The 7929-nt window shown below is 35.2% G+C and overlaps 2 protein-coding genes across 2 annotated transcripts in view; both read right to left on the reverse strand.

The window, feature by feature from the left end:
• Positions 1-552, reverse strand: LOC106314616. Its single transcript, XM_013752459.1, has one exon. The coding sequence runs from the start codon at positions 550-552 to the stop codon at positions 1-3; it is 552 nt and encodes a 183-aa protein (XP_013607913.1).
• A 6106-nt stretch (positions 553-6658) lies between these two features.
• Positions 6659-7929, reverse strand: part of LOC106312985 (probable plastid-lipid-associated protein 1, chloroplastic) — a 5780-nt gene continuing 4509 nt past the window's right edge. Inside the window, exons 2-3 of the mRNA XM_013750700.1 lie at positions 7288-7483; positions 6659-7146 (exon numbers count right to left, since the gene is read on the reverse strand). Coding sequence (XP_013606154.1) covers positions 6832-7146; positions 7288-7483 — 511 coding nt within the window. The 3' untranslated portion in view covers positions 6659-6831. The remainder of the gene's footprint in view (positions 7147-7287; positions 7484-7929) is intronic.

The following is a 7929-nucleotide window of genomic DNA, read 5'->3' on the forward strand; positions in this document are numbered from 1 at the left end:
TCATGCCAAATAGCATGGGCTGTCAGTAGCGGAAGAGGAAGTTTTGGTACTATCTTGTAGACCAGTCACCAGTCTTTGCAATAGGACAGACCATTGGGCCGGTACACCTACACCTGCCAGGCCTCTGATTGTTACAATCCAAACTTCCTTGGAGAAAGAGAAATCAAAAAATAAATGGTCTCTCGTTTCAGTAGCTGCTTTGCACAGCCAACAGGTAGAGAAAGCTTGAGGGTTCCACTTGAGAATTCTATCCCCAGTTGATAGTCTGTTGTGTACAGCTAACCACGTGAGGAAGGAAAACTTGAGAGTAGCTTCTTTAAACGAGATCCCTTTGAACCATGGAACATGAGGTGATTGCGCTCTGATCAGGTTCCACGTTTGGGAAGACTCGAAACCTTGTTGGAATACATCATTCTCCCGTTTCCAAAGAGCCATATCATCCTGCTGGCTGAGGCCTAGAGCTCTGAGCCTCAAAATCTCTTGCTCAATTTGCAGCAGGACAGTAGTTATGTGCCTTCTTCTTCGGTAAGATTGGACCGCCCTCTCCACCATAGCGTGTATCGAGACCCCAAGATCTATACAACCCCTTTCACCAGTTAAATTTATCAGCACCCCCAACTGAGACCACTTGTCATACCAGAAGGAAGTCGTTGAACTGTTACAAACTTCCACTCGAGTAAGCGGCATGGCAAGAGGTCTGAGTTTTAACAATTTCTTCCACATCCAAGAGCCTAAAGAACTTGATTCCTTTACACTCCAAAAGGAACCTTTCCTGATGAGATATTTATGTATCCATTGAACCCACATGGATGATCTGGAGGACAGAATACGCCATATCAACTTCATACAGGAAACTCTGTTTACTTCTTCAAGCAATCTCAGCCTTAACCCTCCTTTCTTCGGTTTGCACACATCTGGCCACATAATTTTGGCCTTCTAGGTAGACTTCACCGGGCGAATAGTGGCGAATAAAGATTAACTAAATTGTTGAAACACTAAAAAATCAAATGAAACAAGAAAGAATCAAATATAATCACCCATAGTTTTGATTCCTTTTAGCAGTTTGGATTACTAGCATCATCGCTTTAAAGAATAAGCAAGTTATTGAAATTGATGAGTACGTTTATAGAAGTTTATTGTATACGTGAAAGATAGACAATTTCGGATGGGATATACACGATGGATGTGGATGTCAAAGGAACGAGTCTTGATAACGTGAGATGACTTCGAGTTTAAGTTACTCGATTTGGACATGGTCAAAGAAATGTGTATTTACATTGTTGAAAAAGTAAATTGTATGTAGAATATGGGTCCATCAAAAGGTTGAAGTTATCTTAGATAGACTAGTATAGGGTTCAAATACATTAAAATGGAAAAAGATGAACGATAACTTTTTTTTTTTAAGAATTTTAAATTTATTCAGTTCAAAAACTTTTGTACAACCTAATGCTATTTTGTGTAGAAAATATGCCTATAGAAACTTATAGAAACTTTTAAAAGGAAAAAATGAAAGAATCATCTACTCCCAAACCATATCTCCATGGCTTTTTCATGTCTGCCTCCCGCTTGCTTTCGTAAGGAAGAGATCATGTTTCTAATCATCTTATCCAAATGACTAAGAAGGCGAGCAGTGGATTGATGGCTTTCTCCCACCCGGCGAGTGTTCCTCTCATGCCAAATAGCATGGGCTGTCGCTTGGAAATAGTAGCGGAAGAGGAAGTTTTGGTACTATCTTGTAGAAGTTTGGTACATGTACCTTAGAGTCGGCCGGCCTTATCTCCTTGTCTGGGATGGTTTCCTTAGTAACCTCGGATTTGGATTTTGATTATCATTCTCTGCACATTTGTTTTGTTTCCGAGGATTCTTTTCTTTTGGAACCTATTGGTCTACCACGTTTCATACGTTTTCTAGACTCTGTAGCAACTTGACTGTATCTCTTCTTGGACATCAAATTTGTTGGTGCTTTACAAGCTGGTTTATATATGACTTAGTCATTCTTTTTCGGGTCAGCAAATGTGTTTGGCATTTGATTAGCTAGCTTTGTAAATGTATAATCTTTGGACGTCTATTTCACATTCTTTAGTCCGAGGATCTTGCCAAGACATTGATGGTTGATTCCATTCTATTTCTTCTTCATATCTTAGCCCAATGGTTCCCCATTCCACATCTATGACACACTGATTTGGTCGAGCTTTGTGGTTTAAAGGATATACCATGGCCACTGCCTTCACCATGGCTCAAATTGGGTTGATACCCACGGCCTCTGCCATAGTGATTCCCATGGCCAAATGTGTTATAGTGGTCATGGCCACGTCCTTTCCACCCTCCACGGCCATGGCCGTGTGGTCTATCATTCTGGATATATTTACTCTTTTTTTCTGCGGCCTTATTGGTATCAGGTAATGGGGTTAATCCAGGGGGTCTCAATTCACTGTTTCTCATCAGTAATCCATTATTTTTTCCAGCTAGCAATAGACTCATCCACAGACTTATAGTCCTGGATTCTGGGATTCCTCCAGTCAAATAGGGCATTTGGTAATAACACCGTTCTTTGGTGATCATATCTCGATTTTTTTAACTCTGTCCAAAGGTCTAGAGGATTCTCTATAGTCAGATACTGATCTTTGAGACTCTTAATAAGATGATGGCTAATAATTAATATTGCCATGTATCAATCTTTGTCATTTGGCATTATCGCCTTTTGTGATTCATTCACTAAGTCCTTTGACTTTAGGATAAATTCAGTATTCAGTGTCCATTTCAAATAATTATCTCCTGAGAGATTTTAGGCAGCAAAATCCAAGTTGATTTTCGACATCTCAAATCATATATCAATGAATTTTAGATCTCATAAAATATTTAACATACAGCCATAAACAAGACATGCTATCAAGTCAATACATTTCTAATAAGAAAAAAGCCACACGGCCAAAGGTGATATAATGCAATAAGGCCACACGGCCAAAGTGATATATGATGCATAATAAGTCACACAGATTTATCAAGTAAGGGTATCGACCAAACAAGCAATTTCTATATGTTTTCATGTCGGCCATATGGTTATAATGCAAATCTAGCATACTGATTCTATATGTACAGGAGTGGAATTATGGAACCTCAATTAAAAACAATCAGATCATGCAAATGTGATAATAATCAAATCATGCGCATAACATAAACATGTTGGTCAGGGTGATATATGATGCAAACTGGCCACACGGCCAAGTAGATATGATGCACTCATTCTTAGCAATCAGATTCTATATGTGCAAGGGTAATATTAAAACATTCAATCAAGGTTTAGCAATTAATCAATCAGTTTCAGGTATGAGATTTAACTAGACTAACAATCAGATTCAATTAGGTTTTATCAAGACTATCAATTAGATCAATAATCAAAAATAATCAAACGGATTCAAGCATTATACAATTTAGGGTTTCGATCCAAAAATAGGGTTTCAATCATGAAAAACAAAAACAATCAGTTTCAAGGTTGATTCTATCAATTTTATTAATCAGTTTCATGGCTGATATTAGCAAGATGGAATCAAGCAATCTGATTTTAGGAATACGCTAATTAGGGTTTAGGGTTTCAATTCGAAATTAGGGTTTATCAATCAATCAGCTTCTAGCAAATAATCTTAAACCTCAGAACATTTGGCTATATCATGAAACTATCAACCTAATATAATATGAAACCTCAAAACATTCAATTCGGATTATGCAATACACGGATTCTATTTTAGGGTTTATCAATTCGAATTAGGGTTTATATTATAACAGATTCTAACATGCAATATTAAACCTCAAATCATTCAATCAGGTTATAAAAACTATCAATCCTAACTCACACGGATTTAAACCTCAAAGAAACATTCAATCAATCAAATAAAACAATTCATGCACACGCAATTTAGGGTTTACAGATTTTAGGGTTTCACTTTGAACTTTAGTTCATTCGATTCTGGGTTCTTAGAGTTTAGGCATACCATAAACCTTTGATGGGTTGAATGGACCACCAAGAGAACGAGCTTACGTGGACTGGTACAAACTGGAACCTTACGCGGACTGGTCCAAACTGTTTCCTTGCAGTCCGCGAGCTGAGATCGGGTACAAGTTGAGATCGAAAGTGATTAAGGTTTATCGATAGAGAGAGAGATCGATGGAGATTCAGATAGAGATCGAAAACTTAGCTTAGGTTGAGCTGATCGGGATCGTTGGTACGCGAGCTGGTACTTGCAGTCAAAGAACTCGTAGATCTGGAACAGTTTGATCACGGACTGGAACAGGCTGATCGTACAATATGGAATAGTTGAAGCGTACTGAAACTTGCAGAGATCAGTCCACAGATCGATCTTGTTGAGATCAGTGGTCAAATACAGATCAGGGTCATGATCAAAGAGAGGTGATCGATAGAGATTAGGGTTTTAGCAATGGAGAGAGATTTAGGGTTTATGGTCGATATTTTAGATTTGGATTTTAGAGATCAATCGTGCTGATAGCGTGTTGTGAAAGTAATGGAAAAGTCTATCTTTATTCATAACATAGAGGTTCCTTATATAGGAGATTACACCGTCATTGATAAATGGAAAGAGTACAAATCATAATACAACTAGGAAAAAGGAAAACATAAAGACATAAGGAAAAGGAAAAGCTGGCCAACGCTCTCTTTCTTGGGCCGCTGATGGTATAATCTCTTGGTTATGAGCCATCCACAATCTGGTTCATAACAGTTATTCATGAATATAAAAATGGCATGGCATTCTAAATTTTAAGAAAACTAATAGGCAGAATCCCTCGTGGAATTCTGCTTGCAACTTTCAATATTTTGATAACCTCTTAAAAAACAATGCAACCTTTCGATATTTTGATAACCTTTTAAAAAATCAATCCAACCTTTAAAATGAAAAGATACAATCTTTTAATATTTTTGTAACCTTTTAAGAATCAGTTGAACTTGAAGAGAAAAGACACAAGCTTTAAGATTAATTATAATACCTATAAAAACACATAACCTTTCAATATTAATTCTTTGAAATTAATTGAGATTGCTTTCATTTTGAAACAGTACTTATATAAAAAGTCACAATTTTTCATTTTAAATACTCACAACTTTTAAAATGAACCCATAACTTTTCAACTTAATTGGAATTCACAATCTTTAGAATTAATTGAAATTGCCAAAGTTTAATTCAGATAAAAAATCTCTAAACAAGTTTTATTTAATGAACTAGATTTCTTATTTAATGAGCATTTAATGAACTAGACTATCCATCTATATTATTGGTTTAGAGATTTCTAAATTGGAAGGATTTGTTCTTGAAAATCATAAAATACAATAAAATTACGTAAAAAATTATACTTCAAATGCTCACAATCAGCACTTTAAACAAATTATAAAAAAATAAGTAAGCTTTGTTTTAATTTTCTTTTTAGCATTAAAAATCCTTGTTATAACATGTATATTTGATGTTACTATAACATATTTAGAAAAAAAAATATTTTAATATTAAAATAATAAAATATTAAATAGACAATTGTATAAACCGACATTTTCATGTTTATGAGAACTACATCTGATTTCATTATCCTAAATCATTCTATGTAATTCTTTTTTAGTTCATTTTTATATTATGCTAAAAAATTCCTAGCATTTTTGATTAATCTACATAATCGTTCTATCTACAACTTGATACCCACACTTTTTAGTATATAAACATATTATTCAAAAAAACATTAGTGAACGTGTGGTCAAATAAAAATATTAGGAAAATAAAATAGTAGTATAAATTTAAGAATGTTTTATGAAGCCAAATTGTTGGAGGCCTCGAATCACACCACTACCTCTGCCCTGAACAACCTTCTTTGTTAATTCAGCTGCGTCAGGGAGTTCTTGGGGCGTGGTTCTTAACGGAATATAAGAACACGTCTCTTAAATTTTAATCAAAAAAACTAAGAACCGGTTTTTAAATCTCTTATTTAAGAGCCGGTTCTTAAATCTCTTATTTAAAAACCGGTTCTTAGCTTTTTTAGTTGAAAGTTAAGACACGGGTTCTTATATTCCGCTAAGAACTTCACCCTAAAAAGTTTCCCTTAATCATGCTCTTACTCAAACTACTAACTAAGGCATGTCCCGATTTGGGTCAAGTCCAGTAAAATATTGGTTTTGGTTCCCAAATTTTTTTTGATATTTTTTACATGAAATTAAGGCTTCAAATTATGGAAATTTTTTTTTATAAGTGTTCTTAAGAAATATTTATGGTCTCCAAATGTTCAGATGCATTGCATATATCCCAAAGAATACAAGTTTAATTCCTTTTTAGAGAAAAAACACAAATAAAGCATAATTGGAAAAACAAAAATAGCAAAAAAACAGAGAAACCCACGACACAAAAAAAAAAAAAAAAAAAAAAAAAATCAAGAATCTGCATTGTGTTGCAGAAGCGACACTATATATAGCCTTTCATTTTCTTAATCTTCCGTTGAATCAGACCAGCATTCTAGATTTTCGGATAAGCCCTGATAGCTTTCTTGCCGAACAACTACATGGTTCAGGACTCGGGAGAAGCTACTAGAGATGAGCAGAGAGACACAAGAAGCAAAGATCAGAAGTTTATGTAAGAAGATACCCTGTTCGGTAACAGACCCGTTTTCTAAGTAATAACAGAATCAGACACCTTTTATAACTTTATAAGCAAAACTTAACAAACATTTAAACCCCGACTATACAAAAACCATCATAACTCTACAACAATAACACGTACAATACTATTAAATATAGACATGGTTTTAAATACAGACATGGTTCAGTATAATTTGCTATACAATGTTCTAAGGGTTTAAGAGAGAGCTGCCTTCTTTGAAAAGCACAAAGATGCTTCCGCCATCGCCTCTCGAGATCCGAAGGTCTTTGTCAAGATAAGTAGTGAGCAGCCACGACTGGGCTCTGTCTGCAGGCAAAGAGAATTTCAGTGGTGGTTGGCTTGAAATGGTTCTAGCCACTGAAGAAGCCGTGTCCTGGACAGATGTGAGTAATCCTCTGATGGGGTTGAGATCGATTTTCTGACCAAGAACCTCCACGGATTCAGGGATTTCAATTGAATCCGTTAGCTGAGGAGTCCCGATAACACCTTGCTCAAACTTGATCTGCAAGCAAACAAAACAAAAACCTCAATTAGGTTATGCAAAACTCGGACATTTGTAGTTATAGGTGATCTTATAAAATTATTTATTGTAATAATTCTAATAATTCATAATGATCAGTATTGAAGATAATCCGATTAGAACCTGGACGCGCATAGGACTTTGGACTTCGAACTTAGCATTGGTGCTAAACGATGTCGTGGCAAGCGGACCAGCGAACCGTACAGAGTTTTGTACGGTGAAGCTGTCGGAGTCAATGGTCTGTGAGATCTCATCCACTTTGACCAACGGTGAGATTCTACGTGAGAGCAACGGGAACAGACCAACGAACGATGTGTAACTGCAAGGAGAAACATTCAGGATTAAAGTTCTTGACGTGGCATGATGCTTCACTATCTAACTTAAATCACGTGATTAATAATATTAAGTAGGATAAGACCAACCGGGTGAGTTTATTTGTATATATTATCGATAGTTTTTTTATATATTTGATCATTTTATTTGTATATATAAAATATTTCTTGTTGTTATTATATAATTTCTTTCCGATGGATCGGATCAATTTTTATTAAAAATAATGGAACAAAACTATAATTAATACATCATGGGTTGATCGGATTGGACATTAAACAAATTATGACATAAAAACCTTATTTTTTTCATCAAACACATTCTTGAAAAAAGAGAACAGTATTGTTTTTACAGTTAAATTATTTTGACTTGTTTCTTCCATAAGTTTTTGAAAGCTTTCAAATCAACCATCGAATTGATACATGTCATTTTAAT

This window comes from Brassica oleracea, chromosome C9, assembly GCF_000695525.1.
Source record: "Brassica oleracea var. oleracea cultivar TO1000 chromosome C9, BOL, whole genome shotgun sequence".
NCBI classification, from domain to species: Eukaryota; Viridiplantae; Streptophyta; class Magnoliopsida; order Brassicales; family Brassicaceae; genus Brassica; species Brassica oleracea.

Coding starts and splice junctions, on each gene's coding strand:
- LOC106314616 (XM_013752459.1), bottom strand. CDS start 552: ATGGTGGAGAGGGCGGTCCAATCTTACCGAAGAAGAAGGCACATAACT.